This window comes from Silurus meridionalis, chromosome 3 (assembly GCF_014805685.1).
Source record: "Silurus meridionalis isolate SWU-2019-XX chromosome 3, ASM1480568v1, whole genome shotgun sequence".
In the NCBI taxonomy this organism is placed as follows: domain Eukaryota; kingdom Metazoa; phylum Chordata; class Actinopteri; order Siluriformes; family Siluridae; genus Silurus; species Silurus meridionalis.
In genome coordinates, this window is record NC_060886.1 from 17309803 (window position 1) to 17337164 (window position 27362).

The 27362-nt window shown below is 36.5% G+C and overlaps 1 protein-coding gene and 1 long non-coding RNA gene across 5 annotated transcripts in view; one reads left to right on the plus strand and one right to left on the minus strand.

Moving 5' to 3' along the window:
* LOC124382771 (diacylglycerol kinase beta) overlaps positions 1-26605 on the plus strand; it is an 85888-nt gene extending 59283 nt beyond the window's left edge. For all 4 annotated transcript variants that reach the window (XM_046845003.1, XM_046845002.1, XM_046845004.1 and 1 more), the window contains 6 exons: positions 1527-1591; positions 10488-10578; positions 13613-13814; positions 21285-21405; positions 22349-22409; positions 23484-26605. In XM_046845003.1, the coding sequence (XP_046700959.1) occupies positions 1527-1591; positions 10488-10578; positions 13613-13814; positions 21285-21405; positions 22349-22409; positions 23484-23582 (639 nt within the window). In that variant the 3' untranslated portion in view covers positions 23583-26605. The remainder of the gene's footprint in view (positions 1-1526; positions 1592-10487; positions 10579-13612; positions 13815-21284; positions 21406-22348; positions 22410-23483) is intronic.
* Positions 4167-21079, minus strand: LOC124382774. The gene is made up of 3 exons (XR_006925119.1): positions 19638-21079; positions 8662-8770; positions 4167-8169 (listed from the first exon to the last, which is right to left on the minus strand). It is a non-coding gene; the product is annotated as an uncharacterized LOC124382774 (long non-coding RNA).
* Positions 26606-27362: the final 757 nt, after the last annotated feature.

Below are 27362 nucleotides of genomic sequence, written 5' to 3' on the forward strand. Positions count from 1 at the left end.
GCTCTATGTAGCTAGAAAGTGTTTGTTTTTTTCATGTACCATAGATCTCATAATCCTGATCTTTCTGCAAATAAACTTTGCAGATAAAACACATTAGATCCAAGCAAATCAAAGTAGTTTTACATTTTTGTTGCCATTTCATCAAGCTCATTTTCTATCTCTGTTGATTATTACAAAAAAAAAAAAACACAGAAAAATCATTTCTAAATGAAATGAGTGTAAATGATTGATGTTTGACACAAAAAAAAAAACCTTGGAGCTAAAGATAAATTGAAGTTTTTGGTTGATAAATGAATTAAATAGTTTCATTAAACATACCCCTGCCCCTCAAGAGTTATGTTTCCTAGAGGAGGCTGATTAAGACAATGAGCTCATATCATTAAACTGAAATTTAACATCATGACTCATTACACTGTAGACTAGTGATTTTACAGAAGGAATATTGACCGTCGTTGGCTCATTATATCACTCATGCTTAAGTGATTTACTCCCTTTTTGCAATCCACTATTAAGAATGGTCTTTGATAGGTCTACTGTCAGAAATAGAATTTGTTTGTTTCTGTTAAATAGTTAAATGATTTTCTCAATACTAGATTTCTTATTGTTGCATTCAAAATGAGATGTCATTAATAACACGTGAGAAGTCAGGAAATAGAGTTATACCATGTGCATAATATTGTTTGTATATATGTATATATGTATATATATATATTTTTTTTTTTTTTTTTTTATTATTTATTTTTTTTTTTTTAATAAAGCACTCTCTGAGCAAAAGTTCCTAAAAGTATTTTTGGATAGTGATTGATCATTAGCACCCTTACTTACTCCTACATAAAAACCCTGTCAGTAAAGAAAGCCCTCTGTTATAAGCGTTATGTAATCAGAAAGAACTGCAGCCATTAGTTGTTTACAATTGCTGCAGTTGTGCTTAAAAACTCAATAAATTACACAAAGGAAAAAGTGTTTCTCTTTTATGCTTTGTCACTGCTACGAGGTTCATGTCTTCAATCCTTTGACCTCTCTACTTACCCTCAGCCCATGTTCCTGGAATGTTTCTCTTTGACTGACACTGTCACTCATTAAGCTAAGTCACTCTTTGGCCCCACTAACTGACAGGTCGTTGTACTTTTTCCAGTCTGACAGGACTATCTGCTGAAACATCTTCAGGCGTTTGAAACAGGGCTTTCATTCACCTCTCCACCTCTTTGCCCTTAATACATGAATGTGCTTCTATTTTAAAATGGCTGTCATTTAAAAAACCCTTAGCATAATCACTAATCTGTTAATAGCATACAGTACATTCAAATCATATAGAATATGTTGAAATGTGTTTCCATGAAGCTTTGCACTAACACTATAGAGATTGATCTTTGCTAAGGGCAGTAGGCAGACATGTCTGAGTCATGTCTGGGCAATGCAATGTTTGTGTTCTTATTGCTCTGCCGAACAATTTACTTTTTAAATGTGCTAAGCACAAATTCCTGTCTTACAGATATGTTAGCTAATCTATTTTCTCTGCCTTTCAGGATGCATCGATAGCTCACCGATTTCACTTGATGCGGGAAAAACATCCAGAAAAGTTCAACAGCAGGTAAAATTCATCAGTGTAAATAGGTCATTGAAAATTGAGGGATGTGCTTCCAATGAATTTATTCAAAAATAAATAGCTACAAATAAATCTTAATTGTGTTATCGTTTTTACATACTATGCAGTTTACCCTAATTGTATGAGATACCCAAAGGTTTTCTAAATGACATCAGTATATTTAAGATTTGATGTATTTTTTTTAAAGGTGAAATGGTGTGCTATTTCTGCTTTTTCTTACTGACAATGCTGTTGTTTTGTGCCTCTTCTGGCCGCATTTGTAACTACTGGGCAATTCATTGTGAATCAATACATGAATAAATGCCACCTACCTGGCAAGATCAATTTGATTACTGTTGCTTGGCTACAGTCGGAAACTGCAGCCAGTTCATAATTTGTAGAGTTTTATATAACCAGCTTTTCAGTTCTGAGCTTTTGAACTATCTTAGTTTGTATAGCTTTTGACGTTTGATATTTCCTTCCTCACTCACTAAAAGTTTATTTGTTCCCAGTTAAAAAATGATCAGGAACATAAACTTTCATTATTTAACTTCCCTGAACACAGGGAGAGTGTTAGTTGAGTTTGCCTTGTAGCCTTCAAAAAGACACTTTGACTCAAAAAAGTTTGATGACTGAGAGGTACTTTATTTCATTCCACTTTAAAAACTGTCAGGGTCATTGTCAGGTTGAGCACAATGGTGCTTGTGGCCAAGCTGCAGAAGGCGGTGGAGTGAATGTCACTGTAATTAAAATGTTATATAATATGTCGCTTGTCAATTCAGAATCATAAGCTTACAGGGCAGTGAAAGGCAAACTAGTCATCTCTCATTAAGGACATATATATATATACAGGGAGTGCAGAATTATTAGGCAAATGAGTATTTTGACCACATCATCCTCGTTATGCATGTTGTCTTACTCCAAGCTGTATAGGCTGGAAAGCCTACTACCAATTAAGCATATTAGGTGATGTGCATCTCTGTAATGAGAAGGGGTGTGGTCTAATGACATCAACACCCTATATCAGGTGTGCATAATTATTAGGCAACTTCCTTTCCTTTGGCAAAATGGGTCAAAAGAAGGACTTGACAGGCTCAGAAAAGTCAAAAATAGTGAGATATATTGCAGAGGGATGCAGCAGTCTTAAAATAGCCAAGCTTCTGAGCGTGATCATCGAACAATCAAGCGTTTCATTCAAAATAGTCGACAGGGTCGCAAGAAGCGTGTGGAAAACCAAGGCGCAAAATAACTGCCCGTGAACTGAGAAAAGTCAAGCGTGCAGCTGCCAAGATGCCACTTGCCACCAGTTTGGCCATATTTCAGAGCTGCAACATCACTGGGTGCCCAAAAGCACAAGGTGTGCAATACTCAGAGACATGGCCAAGGTAAGAAAGGCAGAAAGTCGACCACCACTGAACAAGACACACAAGCTGAAACGTCAAGACTGGGCCAAGAAATATCTCAAGACTGATTTTTCTAAGGTTTTATGGACTGATGAAATGAGAGTGAGTCTTGATGGGCCAGATGGATGGGCCCGTGGCTGGATTGGTAAAGGGCAGAGAGCTCCAGTCCGACTCAGGCGCCAGCAAGGTGGAGGTGGAGTACTGGTTTGGGCTGGTATCATCAAAGATGAGCTTGTGGGGCCTTTTCGGGTTGAGGATGGAGTCAAGCTGAACTCCCAGTCCTACTGCCAGTTTCTGGAAGACACCTTCTTCAAGCAGTGGTACAGGAAGAAGTCTGCATCCTTCAAGAAAAACATGATTTTCATGCAGGACAATGCTCCATCACACACGTCCAAGTACTCCACAGCGTGGCTGGCAAGAAAGGGTATAAAAGAAGAAAATCTAATGATATGGCCTCCTTGTTCACCTGATCTGAACCCCATTGAGAACCTGTGGTCCATCATCAAATGTGCGATTTACAAGGAGGAAAACAGTACACCTCTCTGAACAGTGTCTGGGAGGCTGTGGTTGCTGCTGCACGCAATGTTGATGGTGAACAGATCAAAACACTGACAGAATCCATGGATGGCAGGCTTTTGAGTGTCCTTGCAAAGAAAGGTGGCTATATTGGTCACTGATTTGTTTTTGTTTGGTTTTGAATGTCAGACATGTATATTTGTGAATGTTGAGATGTTATATTGGTTTCACTGGTAAAAATAAATAATTGAAATGGGTATGAATTTGTTTTTGTTGTTGCCTAATAATTATGCACAGTAATAGTCACCTGCACACACAGATATCCCCTAAAATAGCTAAAACTAAAACTACTTCCAAAAATATTCAGCTTTGATATTAATGAGTTTTTGTGTTCATTGAGAACATGGTTGTTGTTCAAATTAATCCTCAAATAAAATTAATCCTCAAAATACAACTTGCCTAATAATTCTGCACTCCTGTATATATATATATATATATATATATATATATATATATATATATATATATATATATATATATATATATAGTGAGAAGGAAAACAGGCAGAATGTTATCTGAACTGCGTTTCATTTCTTTTTATTTTTTTGTATAAATCTAACATTTCCACCATTTTATTTGAAATGTACAGACAGACAAATTTATCAAGGCAATAAATCTTCTGTGATAGAATAAACATTTTAGTTTTTGTTATGACTTACATTATAGGAACTATAAACGATCGTTCCGTCCTGAGCCTCTGCTTTTTTCTGTCTCTTGAAGCTTGTGAGACAAAACAAAAAACAACCAAGCAGTCTCCTCTCTCCTGAAGACTTTGCCATGTCAGCAAACATACTGACTGTTACAAAGCACTGACATTGAAAATCTTCTTCCAAAACACGTCACTGTATCAATGACAACAAAGTAGGTCTATGTTTAATAACATTAAAATTAACCTTGCATTTATACATAGTTTCATAGAAAATCAGTTTACACCATTAAGCTTTCAGCAATTCAACCATACTATGGTGACCACTATTTATACTAAAATACTATACATGCTTTATTTTAAAGAAATATTTATTTTGTGTCTTCAGCTCTCTTTACAATGATTGGACACAGCCTGATTTGAAGTGAAGCAACCGCATTGTCCCACACACTTATCTGATACTGTCTATTGAGGAAAAAAGCCTATGTAGCCCCTGCCAGGACAATTTAACTAAAGTCCTCTACTAGAATTGGACTGTTTGATAGTGGCTTGGTAGTTCTTCTCTCAAGGCTTCAGCAGAATGTGAAAGAAAGGTTAGTTTGCAGTTAGTGTGACAGTAAATAAATGCTGGAATTTCTGTAATTCTGCTTAAACAACAAAAATGCTCAAAAAAGGAATCATTTCTTTAAGCACATTTAAAGGTAAAACCATAGAGGTTTTTTGTCACATCTAGAAACATAAAGGGCTGTGTAAAAGTCTTTAGCACCCTCATGTCATTAAAAAAAAAAACAATTCTCTTTTCCCCCTGTCAGTCACAGCAGCACTAGCTAATTATTCACACCTGTGAGCTTATGTGTGTACAACAATGCAAATAGTGCTTTCTTTTGAGTATTTTAGACAACTCTGAAATCCAACATGAGCAATGTTTCGTAAAATGGTGTAAATGGCTGGCGTCGTGTGGCTCGCACATATTTGAATTCAAAATCAAATACATTTTAAAAAACAAATTCATTTCATTATTTTTTACATGCATCCGCACTTTGCATAAGTTCTTTAGTGTCTGTGGCTTTTGCACAGTACTGTGACAGAGAATGGGCCTTTTAAACAAATCTCTCTTTTATTATGTTAAATTTACAGATTTACATAAAGACAAGCAACAGGCTCATCTATTCAGTAAGACTTGTGTTTACAGTCTAACAATATCAGTTTCAATGCCAGTAGTGGGGCATTAGAATCAGATCTTAATGCCTCATGCAGTGGTGGTTTGATAGAACCAAGCTAGGTTCCAAATGTACAGACACAACTATCATATATTTATTAACAGCTAACACATTATAAAAAAATGCTTTCTGAGAAAATTGGAATGGAATCTAATCTGTTTGTTGACATCCCAAAGCATTAAACATAACTATAAATGTATATAAAAAATATGGTCATTTTTTGATAAATACATTTTTTTGTGTAAAAATCTGTCATATTAAACAGAAAAAAACAAAAAAGTAAAGAAATAAAACACTGGTTTTTTAACAAACATATAGGAAAACGTATGAAGAAAAACATTTTAATTTAAAAATGTATATTCTCAATCTAGTCTTTTACATAAAGCTGTGACTAAATCCATTTTTAAAACCGCTGTATAAATTGAATTGAATTATTAGCATGACAAAATATCTACTTCATACTGTCACATAACTGATTTTTTTATAACAGCATGTCCCAAAGTATTGTCATTCATAATTTCTGTATTTTTTTGTGTATTTTATTTATTATCCAATAAGTCCTTAGTGGATAAATCAGAAACTACTAGTGGAAAATTATATAGTGACAGGTGAGAACAAAGCATTTGTATAGTCTGGTGGGTCAGGTACTATATTATACTTATCACGGTGTGTGTGTGTGTGTGTGTGTGTGTGTGTGTGTGTGTGTGTGTGTGTGTGTGTGTGTGTTTGTGTTTCTGTGCATGTGTTTATTCTTTGTTATATTATACTGGCCTGTGAACTCCATAAGAAGAATACAGTCCAAGCATTAATGCTCATACATAACACAATGGACCAAGGTTTGTGTGTCCAATTCCACTCTTACTCCTTTAATGTGGGAGCTGAGTGGAAGCTTTGGATTAAGAGGTGTCAGTTTGCCCTATGGAAAAAAGGGGAAATGTCTTTGTCTGTTTAATTACAATAACAATAGAGATTCTGGTATTTAGTTTCCCAGTAGAACAATGGGGAAAAAAAGAAGAGACTGCTATAGAACCATTGAAGCTTTATGGTTTGTTATATTGTGTTCTCACATGCATTTTCTTTACCATAATTAAAAATTGTAAATGCAATGTAAAGTGTGCTGTTGAGATTTTGGAAAACACTTATATGAAATCCATATCTATAATAAATTGTGAACACATTGTTTATAGTTACCATGCACTCGTAAGCCATTATAAACACTGCTAAAAGTACATGTGAAAATTAGCATAATTTATTACAAGAAGTGCTTGTATCACAATTTATCACTAATACCAAACAAACTCAACCTTACATTGCATAATGCATTGTTTAATCATATTTGATGATTTTTTTGCTGCAAATCTTTCCCTGATAATACCTGAGTCAAAAGTATCACAAATTATAGATTTTAAAAACTTTTTAATTTTATTTTACATATGTCTCACTTTACTTACAGCTCACAAATGCAACTCTGCATCTATGAGATGTTATAATTAGATTAGATTGATGTATTGTTTATTAGATTATTGTTTTGTGGTCAGTAATGTAGTTGGTCATTCTGTTTTGCTGTTGATCTCAGAACAATAGTGGGCTCTCTATATTGTTCCAAAATGAGGACAGTGGCTCAAGGTACTCACATCACTTGTAAAGCAATATGCAAATGTTGAGACTGCCTTTGACTCTGAATCACGTGTTTGGCTTATGGATCGGCAGAATTCATAACTACAGTGGGGTGGGCGAAACATTTTCATAAGACCTAGAAGTAAAAGTTATTTATGGTTAATTTTGGTCAGGGAATGGCTAAAATAAACAATTTCAGCAGAATGTGTGACTCTCATTCATTCAGTTGTTTTTAACCTTTACTGTCCCTTGTTCTTTATGTGATTCATTTAAATAGCATGAATTAAGGGTTTTCAGATAAAGGTTCAATGACCATGTGAAATCAGAGAGGAAAATACCAAATATGGTCCGAACTTCAGCCTTTTGCTTTTCATACCAGCTTGGGTTTCATAAGCCATATGTCTATGTTTGCATTGTCTGTAAGTGTGCCATGTGCCCATGAGTGTATGAGTGTGATGACTGCATATACGTAGGTGTGTTTGTGTGTGTTGTGTGTGTCTGTGTGTGTGTGAATGTGTGTGTGTGTGTGTGTGTGTGTGTGTGTGTGTGTGTGTGTGTGCGCCAGGGTCCAGAAGAGACCCAGTGTGGCTGTGTTCTGGAACGTGTCATTCCCTGCTGCTCCGTGCCTGCGGTGTGGAGGGATAAATATACTCCTCTACTCCTCTCCTGCCAAAAGAACAGCCCGACAAATCCTCACGCCTTTCTCCTGCTGCTTCTGAGTCGTATACACTCTGCAAGGGGCTGTTGCACACCGCAGGCGACCAAAACCCAGACCTGAGTCATTCCTCTGCTTTGCCTTTGCATTTTTCTGTGAAGTATCAGAGCTCTGTGTCTGATAGGCATCTATATAGTAAACAGCTGAAGACCAGAAACTGTATGTTAGTGGCTTTACATGTCACTGGACATATCTGTGTGCTCACGTTGTGTGCATTTCCCCCAAGCCACTGTTGACAATTTAAGGCACAGTTCAGTCTTTATCAGGAGCAAGTGTTTCGATCTAAAACAAATTGAAACAGTGGCACATTGTCAGGAAGTTTGCAACTGCAAGGTCAGAGGTTCATATAGTAAGTGCGAGGCTCAAATTACAGCCTGAGGCAAGGGTTCATGCGGCTGATGTCGTTCCTGGAAAAAGGGAAAAAGGTATAATAATGTGAAAATCTAAAGGAGGCTTTAGAAATTAATTCTATATTATGAGCAGTGGTATACTGTGTGCTTTTTGTAGATTATTGTTTTTATTTGATGAATATAAATAGACGTGGATGTTTGGATTAGATGTGAAAATTCAAACCTCTGTCCTCCCCCAACTCGTCTTAAATGTCTTGAACACAGTCCAGCCTCTCCAACACTCCAATCCTTCATACATCACCCAGAGGCTGTCTAGATTGCCTAACTAGATTAGGATCAGTTACTGGAGCACTCAACTGCATTGTGACTGGTCACCATAGTGACCCAGAGCAAGAGAGCCACAGGTCATCGGCCTTGAGGGGATTTGAGTAGATGGCTATCTTGAGATGGTAACACTGAGTTAAGTGTATATTTGTGTGGGCGTGTGTTTGGTACTTGTGTGTGTTGCGCTTGAGTAATGTGGTTGTGTAATCCCAAAGGTTTGCTGACCTTTGGCCTGTGTAAGTTCACATGCTGACCAACGCTGTGATAAGGTCAGACATTTGAGCACTCAAGTCTTCATGTGTTCTTTCCACTGACCCGAAGCTGTAGCACCACACTGAAATACAGAGAAATCACAGTGCTTGTTAACTTTTGATGACTGGACCTACCAGTGCCAAAAAAAAAATAAAAAATGTACTTCTTCAAGAAAGCACATTTTAAATATAATTTTGTAGAACTTTTTGGGTGGGTGTCTCTGCTTTTGGCAAAGTGAATGCTTATATGAGGATAACATGCTGCTAAAGAAACTCAATTTTGTAAGCGTTAATTCCAAAGCTAGGAGAAAATCGCGGCCTAATTGTTTTGTTACAGGGTTTCTCAAGTGGAAGCTCTCTAATGAGGTTAGGCAGCTTGCCCCATTGAGAATGCAAAGCATGTCTAATTGTGATCTCAAATATGCTCATAATCCTTTAATTTGACAGAGTAAAGGTAGCGAGCAGCTGGAGGTGAGAGAGACAAAGAGGCCTAAAGTCTAACATTAAGCATGAATCGAGCAAAGAATTTGACAACTTGGCAATAATACACTTGGCTGGAAAATCATACTTTATGGCGTTTTTATAATAAATAGTAGATATAAAATATAATATGGTTTTGGGTAGGTCTATATTTGGATCTGTGGGTTTTCTTTTAAATCTCATGACTAACAGAAGCAATCCATCATTTGCACTGTCAGCCTCTAGATGCACCCGGGCTTGTTGATTAAAGACTCATACCGTCATTACCATCGGTGCGCCGCTGTGCTGGACTCTCTCATGGGTGGGCTTGGTGTAAATTGCTTATTTTGTTAGCAAAGTGAAAATACAACACTTTTATGTAGGCTGGAGAATCGCAAGTACCCTGTGGTACTGCGTTCATTCAAATGTTCTGATAGCATCTAAAATTACTCTTCTCTCTGGTACTCTTTTAAATTCACCCACACACTGCACCAAATGGCTGTCTCTTTCCTTTCTCCACACCATGCTGTTTCCTTCCTCACAAGCTCTTAGGACCCATGTGGGATGCCATGCTCAGGTTGTTGTCTGTAGCACTGGTTTTTCTCTGGGATTGAAGCTGTGTTCAGTGCCACTGATGATCTCTCACACCTGTCTGCCCAGACATTCAGAGTTGCACATCAATATTTCAGCAGCTAGAGGAAGGGCATGGGGTGGGGGATAAGCTCAAAGCTCTTTTGGCAGTGGTAGCCATGTCCTCTGGGACAGGAGAGATTGTAACAGGATACCTAAGAGATAAGATGCGATTCACAAAAAGGCCCTCATGGCATTAATTAACCTATTTCAAGACAAATTCGCTTACATTTTATGCTATTTGGATAAATTCTGAGAGCTTCACAAAAATGTCATCATTTTATGTGCCGGGCACAAATATAATCACTCATGACAATATCAAAAAGTAAACAAGGCACATTTATGGCTGGTATGAAGATACATATGTGTATTTGTTGGAAGTGTGTTGTATGCTGGAGATCAGTGAGGGTAACCTGTTTGATCTGTTGACAACCCAAGGCAGCATTTTTCCGCAGTGTTTGTTGTCACACCAGAATTAGCATACGGGTGTGTCAACACAAACTTGTTTGTTGTTCCAATGACAGAGCAGCTGCATATTCAGATACTAGTTGAAATTTTACTGCAGATTGTCAAGAAACAACATTGTGATTCACACAGTCTTATTTTGTCTTGATATTAAGGTGTTGCAATCACTGATTTATTCAAAACCTTAGGGTCATTCCGTTTTTTTCCTTACTAATCATTTCATGTGTTTTTCTTACACCCTCTCAGGATGAAAAATAAGCTGTGGTACTTTGAATTTGGCACCACGGAGACTATTTCAGCCACGTGCAAGAAGCTGAATGAGAGTGTAGAAGTGGAGGTGAGTTCAACTCCTAAACCCCTATAGAAAATGTAATTATCTAAAGGCCACATTGAGTCCCACGTATCAACTGCCATGTTCAGAATTAGTGAAGACCTTGAAGTCCTCACAATGCTATTACACGTTTTATATCTACTGCAAAGTGTTATTAAAAACATAAACCGTGATTTGTCATTCCAGCAGCAGGTTTTTCACAGATACAACAGATTTCAGGCTGCTGCTACTGGTATTATCAGGTATCTGTGCTGTGTTGAGGCAACACATCAGACTGAGTGGCCCAAAACACACAGGCACAGCAAAACCCGACCTAGACAAAAAAGCTGACCTAATTTTATTTCATAATAATGCAGGACATGTTTAATTATTGTGGGGCAGACCTGTGTGATTTTAATTTCAAGGATTTAAATAAATTGAACTAAAACTAAAACAGTGACTGTTACAAAGCACTGACACTGGAGTCTCACTTCCTAAAGGTTACTAAAAGTTAGACTAGACACATACTAGAAGTTTATAATAGAAAGCTTAATATATTCCTTTGTAATCCACAATGTTTTTGTGAAATCTCTTTGTTATTATTATTATTTTTTTTTTAAGATTATGTGGAGGATCTGTTTCATGAGATGCGGTGAATTAAATGCTATCACAGAAAAGAGATAACATTAGAATTAAACTTAATATAACTTGCAATTTTTCATCAGAGCTGACCAATCCAGTTTGAGAATTCAGCAGTATTGTGCTACAGCTTGTAGTAAATAACTGTTCATTTCAGGGCACCGAGAGAACAGTAATTGATTTCTCATTATATATTATGTTCCCTTGTGTTGCACTGACTAAATACTGAAACCGTAAATCATAAAAGAATGAGTTTTATCATTGTTTATTACCAAAATGTAACCCAAGTGTAAGTATTATTTATTATCGTATCTATTTATAACCTTTTGGTTAATTTAAAACAGAAGTACAAAAAAAGATGGAGATATTTGAAGCTCACATTGCTATGACATGCTCTTCTTCTTCAGCTTAGTCAGGCAGCATTTGATATGTTGATATATATGATTGTTAGCATCCAAAAGTTAGAGACTGCCAACTATAAATGTTCCAATAAAATATATTTTTTAAAGTGAAATGATGAAGAATAAAGTCTGCAAATCTGTGTTTTCATATTGCTCCACTCTGTGGTTTCGTATGCACACTGAAACATCTCATTATGTCATAAATGTGTCAGCTTTCAGCCTTTTGTGTCTATTTAGGTGTTCAAATCATGGTGGTCACACACATCATACAGTAGTGTGAAATGTTTTTATTATTATTATCTTTCCGTTGGGTATTTTCACATTGGGTACATTTTACTTCATGTTTAAATAAAAATCTGGGTTTGCCGTAACACATTTTTTAAACACAGTGACCATTATGGATATTAAATATTGTCTTTACTAAGAAAGTATTTCTTGTGGTTTTACTGTTTGCTAACTGAAGATACTATATATTACTATATTAAATAATTACTTTAGCTCATTGGCATTCAATCAATATTGTGCTAGGCATGGGGGATGATTTTATCTTTTCTGTAACTAAATTAAATTTTGTATTTTATTTCACCAGCTCATACATTTTAATCCTACTGTGATGATATGGATGTTTAGCCTGTTTAGGAAGACAGTGTTTTATTTTTGCATGGGTGCAGTCAGACATTCTTGAGAAAACTGATTTTATGCATATCTGTTGATCTGTACATAGCAGGTCACTCTTAAAACTGCTATGCGGTCATGTAAATATTTTCTACTATTGCAAACCAATCATTATTGTGACAAATTACAATATTTTAGGCTGGTGGTACTGAAGATGTGCAGTTAATCCCTAGCTGGTAGTTAGAATAGAATAGAATAGACTTTATTTGTCACATATACATTACAGCACAGTGAAATTTGTTCTTTGCATATCCCAGCTTGCTTAGAAGCTGGGGTCAGAGCACAGGGTCAGCCATGATACAGCGCCCCTGGAGCATAGAGGGTTAAGGGCCTTGCTCAAGGGCCCAAGAGTGGAAGCTTGGCGATACCGGGGCTTGAACCCCCGACCTTCCGATCGGTAACCCAGCGCCTTAACCGCTGGAGCTACCACTCCCCTAGTTACTGTACTAGTGAAAGAAACATAGTAAATGCTATTATGAAAACAAATAAAAACACCATTTAGGCATTTCTGGTAAAATGTATATTTAATTGATTCGAAACAATACTCAAAAATATTTACCACTGCCATTCCAGTGTTCAAGTGACAATCCATTACAGTGTGTTTTTATGTTTAAAGTACTAATTAAGATTACTACAGTTGGTTAATCATATATCACTTTTAAAATTAATTATATTCAACATACTTATAAGGTGTTGAGTTAACTTTAAATTAGCTAAACTAGCTAAACTGAATTGTCTCTGCACTATTTGAACAAATACACAGATGATGAACAAAAAAAAAAATCACTTCACCACAATATTTCTATTGAGAGAAAGCAGTTCTTCTTTGCAGTGTATGCTTTGCAGCTGTAATTATGGTTTAATCAAACTTCAATCTCCCTCCATTTGCTGCTTATCTCTCAACACTCAACCACTGAAACAAACCACTTTACTGCCAAAAAGTATCTTAGTTTATACAGGCATAGAGGAAACCCTAAAGGCAGCTTCACACCTGTTTGCAGATCGTGTGCTTTTCTGAAAAACTCAAATAATATTATGTAACACCTATAAAGGTTGAATTTCTCCTTTGAATTACAAAATATTAATATATATATATATATATATATATATATATATATATATATATATATACACACACATCTTTCGACATGTCATGAACAAAGTAGTGTGATACGATAAATAGATATGTTTTAAACTAAAACACAGTAACCGTTGTATATTATTAGTCTCATGTCGTTCAGGTAAAGGCAAAGGAATCTTGCTTGTACATATGCCACTAAATGTTGCAAATATAAAGAGAGTGTGGTATTCATGCATGGACTGATATGAATTTATTGTACTCTTAGTGTGATGGCATCATCCTGGACCTCAGCAGCACATCTCTGGAGGGGATTGCTGTGCTCAATATTCCCAGCATGCATGGTGGCTCCAACTTGTGGGGAGAGACCAAGAAGAGACGCAACTACAACCGCATGAGTAAGAAACTGCCCGAAAGGATGTGTGTCAGCACCGTCACTGATGTCAAGGAACTTAAATTTTGTGTTCAAGGTAAGTAGGATCTGGGATAATTTTTGGTTTTGATGCATTTTATACGAAAGTATTTAAATAAGAGAAACCTTAGTCTCCTTACTGCCATGAAACTATCAATTTTCACTGATGGGATACGTTTGAGGTCATTTGCCTGAAGTGGTGTGAGCGAAATCAGATTTCCAGCCATTTCCATTTGAGTATAAAACTGACGGTTGTCTCTGCGGAGCAGCTGGCAATTCAGAGCTGCTTAATGTGCATTATCACTAGCAGCAGCTCTGACTCACCAATCGCTCTTTCGTGGCTTTCATGAGTGAGGCTACCACTCTAACTCTCTCTATTCTCACTGTGTTTTGGGACTTTCCTTCATTAATGTTGCAGGCTAAATGATTAGCAGTGTTAATCTGCATTTAGGGATCTGGGTCAGATGCACCACTTTGCAGTCTCTCACACATATTATACTAGTTTTCAGCACATTTGGTTCCCTCCAAGAAAAATTTAAAAGCACACACCTTTGGGACGCTTCTCTCGGTGCATGTCACTATTCACTGCTCAGAGTCAGGAAGAACACACTGTTCTGTATTAGCAGAGCCCAAGGTCAGAGCAGTGAACAGCTGTTGTATGTCATCAGCAGTTAACTTCAAACTTTGGCATTCTGTTCATTCGGGTCAGATCTGTGTGTCAAACATAGTTTCGTTTTGTAATTGCCATCTCCACTTCATAAAAAAAATCACTTCCTGTTGCATTATACTTTATATATCCCTCAGTTGTGTATTCTTCTGTGGAGCCTTAGGCAATTAAAAATCTCTTTGAAGTGTTCTTCATTATCATGCAGATGACAATTGTCACAATGTCATATTCCACTTTGATGCATTTATATTTCAGAGGAAACTGATACCTCAGCCTTTTTTTATTTGTCTTCTCACCCTTGATAACATCTTTTTGATTTATCATGGTCCTATTTATACTCTCTGTTTTTCTCTTGCACATTATTTTGTTCTCTCGCTCCCTCTCTTTCATCCTGACTCCATTCCTGTCTTTCCTATTGTGCAGGGCATGGGGATCTCCATAGTAACAGGACTGATGGGAGTCACTAATGTACAAAGAATTGGAGGGGAGGTGTGGTAGGATAGAGGGATTGGTGGGTGGATGGCGTTGGTGCTGTTACCAGTAACATGACTCATATCAGTAATCTGCCCTAGAGGCAGTAATACTCAACCCAGCACATAATGCAGCATGTACCAGGATGGAGTGTTGCTCTGGGCTCGCATCACTTTTTCATCCACTTGCTCTGAATCATACCATTAGTGTAGCATTAATGCTGCACTACAAGAAAACTGCATTAACTTCTTGCTGTCCAGGTGTAGTCAGAGAATGCTGATAGAATTGTTGATTTTCTCAATGGTTTTGCTATTTACAGATGTAGGTATCATCTGATACCTTTGAATCAAAGGATTAAAAAAGAAAACTTTTTTAACCATATTTTTTAAGTGGAGAATACCAATAGAAAGCAGTCAGTATAAAAAGCTCTTGCAAGATATGATTAATACACAGCTACATAATTCTATTATCATAAATCTTCAAATCATGCGGCCACACATACAATAAGCAAAGATAAATTAATTTATTGACCAAATCATTTTCTTAAGAATAGCATTTGTCATTAATCGCAACTTGTGTTGTGAATCTGCAATATGATTCAGATTATGTGTTTGTTATTTAAAAAAAATTACTAATAAAAGCAAGTGTGGCGATCCGGTAGATTTTTGAGAGCAGAGATCACACCTTAAAGTTGCTATTCTTTTATCACGAAGTTTAAACATTTTATTAAAACTGCTCCTACATTAGCATTGTGTCTCCATTTTTGACCATAATGAGCTGTGTGGAAAATACAGCCTTCTTTATAGAATCATACATTTGGACCATTTTAATAAAATGGGATGAATGTTGCAGTTTTATATCTCTTTCTTTTATCATTTTTTTTTATCAAACTCTCCATGTCACCTCATCTCTCTTTTGGACAGGGTCGAACAAGAGCAGTGATACTAATCGCTTGGCCTGCTTCCCATACCCTTTGTCTTTCTGTCTGTCTCTCTCTCTCTTTCTCTCACATAGACACAGTAAAAGTGTATGAGTAAAATCATTATGTAAACGGTGAGACTTATTTCAAGAGTCTCTCCTACCAGTAATCATCAACAGCCATTCATATTCAACAGACCACTGGCATCTTTAAGAGTGTCTCTCATTCTTCTGGAGTTCATATTGATTGAGGATGCTTTTGACCTGAAAGGCTGTTTCCCATGATCTGTTTCTTCACAGTTGTGTTTGTGGGTCTACTTTGTGAAGCTTTGTTTGTGAATGGCATGGGAAACAGAGGTTGAGAGAGTCACAAGCGCTCGGGTAAGCAGGGAGCACGTGAACATCGTGTTAGCGCCGAGTGCATAAGAAGACAGAGCGTGTGAATAAGGGCCTTTGTTTCAAATAATTAAGATGGGATGGGATGCGTTTATGTAGGAAGCACAAGCACATGATTATCTTAAGTAGGCTCACACTAAATGCAAAGGAACAAAACTGCTGCTAATACTTTACTAATAATTAAATAGACAATTAGACTGAGAGTATGACAGTATTGTATATTATACATTTTATTAGCTTCTGCAGTCTTGTCTTTTTCTTTCTTTTTTGCAAATGAATCATAGTAAACCCTAAAATGAAAGAATATTAATTGACTTTCTCTTTATTTTTGTAAATTTCTATTTACTTAAAAGTTCATAGCATTTAAGATGCAAAAGAAAAGATCAGATGCAATGGAAAATGGCTTACAAGTGAACTAGAAGTATGAAATCAGAATGCTATTGCAAAAAAAATATATATATATATATTTCTATTTATTAATAGTGTTCATAATGTTTGGTCACCTGGTTATCATTATGTGTCTCTGAAACACCTCTGAAAGTCACTTGACATTTCACTTACATAGGTAATGTGGCGTTAAACTCTTCCCTAAAGTGTTGCCAATTTTAACATATTAGCATATATTAGCATCTCCCTCAAGCAGCCTGTCTCTCTCTCTCTCTCTCTCTCTCTCTCTCTCTCTCTCTCTCTTTCTTTCTCTGTCACATTCTCTCTCACTTTCTCTCTCACTTTCTCTCTCACTCTCTCATTCTCACTCTCATTCTCACTCTCACTCTTTTTTGCTCTGCTCTCTAAACATGTGCGATAGTGAAATAGAGGCAGCTCTTGCAGCTCTATCCTCACACCAAGCTACCGGACGCCCCCACACCTCCACTACAACTCCACCACGGCCAGTTCCTCATGACCATCTGCCATTGCTCTCAGCAGCCCAAGAAACTGAATGTAGAGCTCAGGGACGAGGAGATCAGAAAACATACAAAAAATCTGCACTTGTTCGGCTGCATAACAGGGAGTCCTCAAACACTGTGTAAAAGCTAATATTTTGCCTATGCTGGAGAAAGGAAATGGTTTTATGAAAGCTTCCACTTAAAAACAAGATATCCAAAATTTAGAGAATTGCTATGAATTAGGGATTATATTGTCATCTTTTGTAATTCATTCACATCCCTTTTTATTGTCAGGGATTTTGGGAGCTGTGGCAGATGTACAGAAAGAAATACCTGATACTTTTTTTTTTCTTTTATAAAGACCACATTTGCAAACAGATGCTTTCCAGAGCAGAACTAAATTTGCCTACCAATTCCAGTGTGTTTTGGAGCCGTTGCTGTGAGGTTAGGTGTGTCTCTTCTCTACGTCTGGGCTATTGTTCTGAGCCTGTCTGTGTCTTTTGGCATGACCCCAGAATAAGCACTTAGGCTGTTGGCAGAGACGATTTAAGAGCTGATTTGAGATTGGTCAGAGTGTTCTAATTTGATGTTGGTCAATCTGTTTTGATCCTGGTGCAAAAAAAGCCAATTCAATATGGCTAGGATCTGCCATCCTTACCAGAATACATTCTGCAGGGTTATGTAAGAAGCTGTTTCTGAGTTATTCTTAGCTCAGCCTTTCTGTAATGAACAGCCTGGTATAAAAATGCCAAGATGGGCTGTGAACATTTATTATGTGAAAAACATATAAGGATAAATAATTTCCAACGTTAAATTTATTGGTACCTCAGAAAAACACTAATATTGAATAATACCTACATGTATTAGGTATTGATGCGTATGCTTGTTATTGGGCTATGGCTTTTGAATACATAGGGAGCCTTTTTATTTGTGATACTCTTGTTATAGTTTCTGGGAAAAGTAAAAATGCTTCTCAGTTTGGCATATAAGAATAAGATCAGGAAGATATAGATACAAATTGGTCCATTAAGACTAGGCAGTTTTCCAACCAAAGTACTGTTGTGCATTTGCCTTTCAAACTAGCTTTGCTGATAGAACAATCTTTGGGGGAGGGCCCTCACCTGTCAAGGACAGTCCAGTACTGCTTTTAAAAAAATTCCCTGTGCAGCAGTAAAATCACTTTAAACTTTTACTTTTTTGTGCACAGTAAGTCCATGTGAAAAGTTACTGTCTTGAGTTGAAATAAAGAGTGCAGTTCTTGTTTTCTGTTTATGTTACGGTTTGTATCATATTGTGTTAAGTATGTGTTAACATATGGGAGAATGAAATACAACTACCTGAAATATAAATACACAATACAACTACCCAGCATTTTATGTTACATTTTAACTCTGACTAATATTTCTTACTGCTGCTAATTTACCCCCATACATCCGGATTACTTCTTTACTACTGCTACTTTAGTCCTACTTTAGGAAGAATAAAATAAATCTGACTTTAGTGGCTCAGTTAAATATATTACAGTTGGTGTGTTCAATGTAATACAAAATGACTTTTAGTAGATGCACAGACATATTTTTAAAATAACACAACTGCTTATGCTTTTTTATTGCTCCAATACATATGCTGTAAATTTTTTATAGTTTTATATCTGCAACAATCTCTTATTTAGTTTTTTGCTGTCTGAGCTGCTCTGGTTATTATATAAATGAAAGTAGGAGTAGGCGTAAGCAGCTTGTTCTTGGCTCAGTTTAACAATTGGTAATGTTCACCCGAATGACTTGCTTTGTTACATGTGCCATGATATTTTGCTTCATCCCCCCAAACATTTAATGACTCACTAACTTGCTTAACTTAATTTTCCACTATTCAAGACTTCTTTTATTAGTTTACAAAGCTAATAGAAAACAAATTTATTCCAAGGTAAATGTGCAGTGGATGGTTTTTTAGGTTACATACACTCATAATGGTGCAATTTAAATGCAGCTCTTATGGTTTTTGTATTAAGTTTTAGGCTTTTTGGTAAGACTTTAAGTTTATGAATGTGTCAGGTTGGATTTTTTGGGATGGTTAATTTTATCCATGGAGATCGGTTTTATTGTTGCCTGAATCACTGAACAAATCTTTAGTGTTTACAGAATCATCTTTTCTAATATTCTGTAAATATTTCATATGCATTTATATATTCATTTATTAAAAATATTCAGTTTACAAGCTGCCCAAAAAAAAACTTCTAAATCTTCAAAATGGCACAGATTTTGTTTGGTCAGCATGGATTGTCCCTGTTCTGACCTTCTTGCACTGTTAATGCTTGCGTCACTGGTCTTGTGTTAACAATAATGCTAATATTGTCCAGCATAAGCCAGAAATAATTTCCTCACTTTCCTTACAAAAGCATATTTGTCTTATGTCAGGTCACAGTTGTAATTATTAATAGTGTTTTATTCAAAGAGTACAGGCAGCCCCCGACTTACGAAATAGATAGGGACCGGAAAAGTGTTTATAAGTCGATTGTTTGTAAGTCGAGAAGAGTGAGACTTACGTGTCGCGGTCCCATAATCCATGCCTGCCAGGTGTTCTTCTTCTTCTCCCTCTGTTTACAGCGTTGTCAAATCTGAATAGCGTGCGCGGATTTGGAAAGTTTTCTTGAATATATTTTCTTTGTTTTTTTATATTTTTCTAACGTTTTTTGGGTGGCCGTGTTCGTATTGCCGAAAATTCCTAAGTCGGGCATTCGTAGTTCGGGTTGCATGCCAGCTAAATATTTGCTGTTCTATTTTTCTGTTTATATTCCAGAATGCATTGTTTAATTTTGTTGTGTAATGATCTAGCAGGAATTTGAATGATTGAAATTACTTGTCTTGAATTGTCATTCCTGCTCTGTAGTGGTTAGGATGTTTGGGAAAACTAAACATAGTGAGGGGTATGTGGATTTAAAGCCATTTCTGCATGGTTGTGTTGTCTGCTAATCGGCTGAATGGTCACTGAGCAGTGACAGTACATACCGATTATCACAGAATGTAGGTCAGGTTTTAGAAAGGCAGAGAGAAAGACAGAGAGAGAGAGAGAGAGAGAGAGACAGAAAGACATGAAGACATGTTTAACTTGCGTTTTTTTGTGTTTCCAACCATTTGGGGCCATTTATTACTGTATTATTAATTTCATTGCTCTACATGTATATGGATACAGTTCATACTAAATTGCTCTTTTTCTCTCTATACCTGCCAGTTATCTGAATTTAAAAACACCCACTGAGCTTTAATGTTCTCTGGAACATTATTCCATACGTTACAAGGCAATGTAGGAAAAAAACATCTTCCACCAGCTGAACATCACCTGATCCCCAGGATTAAAAGTAGGACTGCCAAAGCTGAGTGAAGTGCTCAGGACTAGCTATCTTGTTTCAGAAGATCAGCAAGATATGCCTGTTCTAAATACTGGCACTTTAAACATCATAAGCAAGACTTCATAGTCAATGTGGATTAATAGCCACTCTGTGTACTTTGAATAAGACTGAGGTAATGTGCTTGATTTTCTTTTCCTGGTAAGGATACTGCATTCTGGAAAGGCCATGGAGGCTTCCTTAAAGAAGCCAGGCTTGATCACATTACAATAATCTAATATAGAGGTTATGAAAGTATGAATATGTCATATTTTACTTAAGTTTCTCAGAAAATAATATGCTGTTGCAGTTGCAGACATGTTACCAATATGGGAATTGAATAAGTCAGTTAATCTCATGATCAATACAATGAGGGTCAAATGATGCCCTCAAATTATATCGTACCAAATCAGAAACATGTTCAAGACAAGCAGGGGACACAGACAACTGTAGCCAGTTCTCAGTCTGTATTTGCAGAAACTGTATGATATACACAGAAACACTTTATAACTCATTCATGTCCTGCTCCAGAACCTTGCTCTCTACGGGTATTGCATCATTACCGTAGTGTGTGTCGCTTCGCTTGCATGACTCTGTGTGTTCATGCCTACATGAGCAAGACAGAGAGTTAATGAGTGTGTGTCCTATAAGCAAGTACTAAAGTTTAGCCTTGTCTAGTGCTAAACCAGTGATCTTGTGATTTTTGTTTTTCTCATTCACTTCTAACTTCATAACACATTTTTACATATTATAATAGTTTTAGCTAGGACTCATGTGATATTTTCTTTATCTCATCTTCCTGGACAGATCTGAGTGACCAGCTGCTTGAAGTAGTAGGCTTAGAGGGAGCCATAGAGATGGGTCAGATCTACACAGGCCTGAAGAGTGCTGGTCGACGCCTCGCCCAGTGTGCCAGTGTCACCATCAGGTTAGTGTCTAGCAAAATCTTTGACTATATTGTTACCATTTTTCCATCTCATATACATATATTCTTATCCGTCAGTGTTCATTTGCATCTCTATGGGCTCAGACACCCAGACAGAAGTGGCCCTTGCTCCCCCTCACAGCCGTGATGACACAACAGCAGGTTTCTTTCTGCTGAATACTTCAGCCAATAACTTTAACCTTTAGCCTTGCACCACTCTAGCAGCTTCAGCATTCTTAGCAGCCAGGCTTGATGAATAATAATGTTGGCTCAAACACACTAATAATGTCTGAGCACTGCTGTTGTATGGTGGTATATTTTAGTTTACCAATGGCTGGTTTAAGAATATTGGCCTTGTTTTTACCTTTGACACTGAAAATTTTATTTAGTGCTATTTAAATTTCACCAATAAAAAAGCTTTGTAAAAAAATCTCTCCCATTTATCTAGGAAATTAAAAAGAAAAAATTAAGGGCAATTTCATTGCCCATCTCCTCCCATGCAGCATTGTATTACTTTTTATTGGGACAGCTGAAAAAGCTAAACTAATTTAGTAAAACTGTGCGTGTATATATATATATATATATATATATATATATATATATATATATATATATATATATATATATATATATGGGGGGCAGGGGTGTTAAATTGTGTGTGTGTGTGTGTGTGTGTGTGTGTGTGTGTGTGTGTGTTGAGTGAAACTGGGGCCCACTGTGGGAGATGACTTGTAGAAACAAAGAAAGCAGTGTGCAGAATCATCCTGCAACGGTGTTGCAGTGGAACCTCATGCCTATATGCTGCTTGCAAACTGACCCATGACAGCCACTGTCTCTCTCTGTCTCTCTCTCTCTCTCTCTCTCTCTCTCTCTCTCTCTCTCTCTCTCTCTCTCTCTCTCTCTTTCTCTCTCACTTTCTGTCTCCTTATCCCTCTCTTTTTCTCAGGACATCCAGACCTCTGCCTATGCAGATTGATGGGGAGCCATGGATGCAGCCTCCATGCACGGTGATGTGATTTTGGGTTGCATTCAGTGTTTTCTCTCAATTTCATGTGCCTATGTGACAAAATCTGAGCTCACCACTTTTTTTATACAATGATGAATGCTGTCAGAACAGCAGAACCAGTATGCAAAGCTATGTTTTTTTATACTTACATATTTACTTATGTATTAGGCATTGTGTATCAGAAAGATAAATATTTGAAGGTTTATACAAAATGAACGACAGACCATTTGGTTAACTGTGGGTTTTATATCCATAGCAGCCCCAGTTCCACTATTCAACACATGCAGGCATCTCAGCAAGCTCCCTGTTAATTAAAACACTGTCATGTCACAAACCACCACTGACTGATTATGTTATTAAAGAAAGAGGAATGTGCACAGAGATGTCTCTCTGCACATATTACTGCTACAGCCCAAAGTTTTCTGCTAAGTATATATAAACCTACAAACCCTTATAGTCTTCTCTCATTTGCAGAGAAAAAAACTAACACAGTAACTGTTTTGTTTTAGTTTCAAAGCCATTGCACTCACATTAGCAAATTTGAGTATATTTGTTAGGCTAAAAATGGCACTAAGGGAGAAATTAGCTCATGCAGTGTGAGGGCCAGTGTTTCAAAGTAAATTCAATTAAAACTATACATAGTTGTCTGTGAGCATTTATTTTAACCAGGTTTTTGGTCCTTGAAGTGGGTGACTCACATCTGTCAAAGTATAGCCCTCTTAAACCTGCTCTTTTTTCACACTGTGCATCATTTTTTTATGTGCTTGTGTAAGTAATAAAGTTCATCCCAATACATTCAAAACACAAGCTGATGAAAGTCATAAAGTACATACACTAAATGTTTATATAACCATTACATTGTTAGAAAAAAAACCCATTATATAACAAATTTAAATTATTTTAAATTGCATTCTATTTTTAATATTTCCTGAAAGAAAACCTTCTCCAGTAATGTTCTACATAGAACCTTTGGAGCTTCCTCATAATGATTTACTCTTTGGGTGCTAGATGGAACAAGTGAAACCTGAATGTCCTTGGGGTTAATGTCCTAACTTTTTTTATGTTCTGCCCACAGGTACGAATTACACACAAGAATCAGGTGCCCATGCTGATGGGTCCTCCACAGAAAACCCCATTCTTCTTCTTCAAGAAGCGCAACAGAAGTCGGGACTAGACTCACCTATAACACTCACACACATATCTTCACTAATTTCAGCCACTGTATCTGCTCTGCTGGGGTGGTGAAGAGGAATATCTAAGAGGACAACTAGTACAAAAGTCAAATTCTTTGGTGATGGACAAAAATGTAACTCATACCTTTATCTTGCATGGACAAAGGACTCTGATGCCTGTAGTAGCCTAACCTTTAGATACTTCAGTGACTGAGGAAGTCAACCCAGCATCTTGACCAATTCCTGTGTGTTTAAATCTCTGATATTCCTTAAATGGACTGTATAGACTGTACATTTTAATCATTCCTGCCAGAGCCAAGACCACCAGACAATTTACTTTGTATAATACTTTGCTCTCTCACATCCTGTGAGTGGGTTCATCAGACAATACTGACTTAAAAAGACTGGAATGGAAGGGATATATGAAGAATAAAATAAGGTGCTCAGGAACATCTTTAAAAAGAGTGCTGCAACTAATGCTAAGGCCAGGGACGACCTAAAAAATGAACCCTGTTGTGAGAGTTAGAGTGGGTTGGGCTCAGCAAACTGTCATTGTGAAGGAGTCTGGTGAATTATATATCTATACATCTATAAAGCCCCACAACATGCTACTACTTAAAGGGACAAAAGAGTGAGCTCATATTTTATGCAGTGTGTGGGCTGATGAGAAAAGGAAGGCCCTATCATTTTCTTCTGTCCTATCTGGTGTCCACCTTCAGACCAGTGATATCCAAAGGTAGCTAGTGTCCAATTTTTTAAGTAATACTTAAAAGCTTAGCGGTAAGTGCAGACAGCATAGGCCATGTTAAATGGGTAATCGAGGGAGGTAAGAAGTTGACGTGTTTAGTAAAGAGGTTTTTTTAGCCATTTAGAAATAAAGATGGTGGTCCTTTCCCTACTGTCAATTTCTCATTAGTCTGTGTATGCACTATAGATTGAATAAACAGGTGTCAAAAATGAATCCCTCAGGCCATGTCTACGACATTAAGTAGACAACATTGGATTAAGCCCAGCCCTGTGGACCTGCATAGATATCTGACAGACCATAACCCTAAATATATCACCCTATTTCAGGCACATCGTCTTTCCCATGAAACACTATACCTAAAAAACACCATGAAATCATCAGCTCATAATTTTCAAGTCTGATGACAGGGGTGTTAAAACGCCTAAATCATCCTTGTAGGAAAACAAATCTATGTTACTGTGTTTGTGCCAATGTCCAAGCTTAGAAAGTATTCATGTTCTGATGGCTGGACACCATATACGCTGTGAAGTAAATGTTTTTTTAACCATTCTTATATAGCCGATCAAAATGATATCAGCATTAGACTAAGGATGGCTAAAATCGTGTATATGAAGACACCGTAGTTGTATAATCTGAGAACCTTGTGTGCGTATTTACACACACACATATACAGTGTGTATGTGTATATATATATATATATATATATATATATATATATATATATATATATATATATATATGAATGAATGTGTTTGATGATATAACTTGTAGAGTAATGTAAAATAGCTTTAGAGATTAGTAGTGCTATCTCACGGGTGACATTAATGACTGACATATTGTCCCTGATACAGATAAGCACTCTATGATAGTCAAATATATTGGCACTGTGTAGAACTGTGCACCTGAAAGTTAAATTACTTGAGCTTCTCTATTTCAGAGCTAGGATCTTTTCAAATATATATATATATATATATATATATATATATATATATATATATATATATATATATATATATATATGAAAGATTTCATTTCAAGTTGAACATTTTTTAGGTAATTTTAGATTTCAGCACTATTTTAGCACTGATTGTACAGCAGATGTTTCAAAAACTCAATTCTCCAAACAGGCAGACTGCTCTGCCTCTGGTTCCCTTTAATGAACACCAAATCAAAGATAGAGTATCAAGGTCCTACAAAGCAAATTTGTCTTGATAATCACAGGATATGACTTTCAAGTTCATGTTATTCCAGCTAAATCTCCTGTGGTCATCATGACAGTTGTCTTTTAAAGGTCCTCTGGTGCTTAAAAATTTTGGTTTGGTTATGAGTGCATGTTTACAATTTATTTTCATTTTACAATTTAGAATGATGTTTATTGTATAGATATTTTCTCTAACGTCACATCACTGCATGCCTGCTGAATCGAAGAAGACAGCAATGTCTGCTTGAAGAGAGACCTCATTGATTGTCTCAAGAATCTGTCACCTTTTTATTATTTTAATTCAAGACTTGTTCTGCTTTCGCTTAATCGTTGTAGCCTACGGTGTTTATTTCTTGTGTTTTCCTATACTATGTTGAAACATGTTCATGGTAAAAGCACCAATGTGGCTGTTTTTTGGTAGGTTTTCTATTGAGAAAAGTCTGGCACCCTGATAATGTGTTGATGGGGAACAAAAGTAACATTCTTCCCACAGGCAGCATCTCCCCTGACACAGTACATACCACTGTTATGTTCTTTATTGTTTATTTTAACACAGTCAGTAACTAGTGGAGTTAAGCAGAACACACAGAATAACATTTTGCCTTGAGTAGAACATGTTCAATACAAACTGTAAATTCAGCCAAAAAATTAATCAAACATCTTTATTGTGTTACAAGATTAGTTAGCCATTATTATTATTACTTGCTTTTCCCTATTATTAAGAGCGTCACACTGTGTATCTTAACATCATAAGTGTTCTATTGTTAATATTTTACATACGTATTTCTTTGTTTTGTCTTAGTTATCAACGTTTTACTGTTCTATATGTAACACTGTGATATAATTGACAAAGAAATGCTACTTGTCTGAATATCTTACTCATATATTAGGGAACTGAATACTCTATGAAAACCCAATTTCAGAACAACACTTCTTTTAACAGAAACACAGGGTGCACTCTTAAGGTTGTTAGTATCTTTTTTGTATTTTTCCTTTACTAATTGTAGGTCTGACAAAGGCCAAAATGCACACATTTTCTTAACTAGGACAGCATTAAATGACACAGATGCACTAGAGCCAGTATTATCCCTTTGTGTGATTGTACTACATGTCTGTATAAACTCATACCCTTTGACTTAGTGAGCTTGCTGGAACTCTATCTGGTAAGCAGCAAGGGTCAAGGGCACTATTCAAGCCCTGATGAACCGAGATGTGATTCAAGAGCAAAGATTGATGCGTTTCTCCTCCGGCCCCTTTTATCGCCTGTCCACTCCTGCACTCATTCATTCTTAGCATCTATATTGATGGACAAAAGATTTATTGAATTAAAGAGCAGGCTGTGAACTGACTTTGGTGTTGTTGATTGGAAAAGAGCTACAGAAATGCACTTATCCAATAATGGCACTCACTTACTGGTTTTATCCTCCATTTAACCTGATGGAATTTCAATTTAATCAAAGTCACAGCTTTTATGCTAATGAGGTGAATCCCTCTTGGGGAATACTGTTTAGAACAGAAAGGAACACCAATATTGTCTCATGTCAGCCTGACTATGCTTTTTAGATTATTTATTTTATGTTGATTTACAAGTATACAGATTATGTTATGAGCAAATGGGGTTATTCTTTAGTTCAAACCCATCCTTTTAGTTCTAATTATGTTAATCTTAATTAATACACATGACAAACTAAAAAATGACAGCTAAAATCTGGCTATTTAAAGTCTAATATATGTTAAATGGATGTTTTCACAGAAATATATAAGCCATATACAATGTTTACACGATGAAAAACAAAATTGTTTTTGATTATGTGAACTTTGCTTGCTAAAATA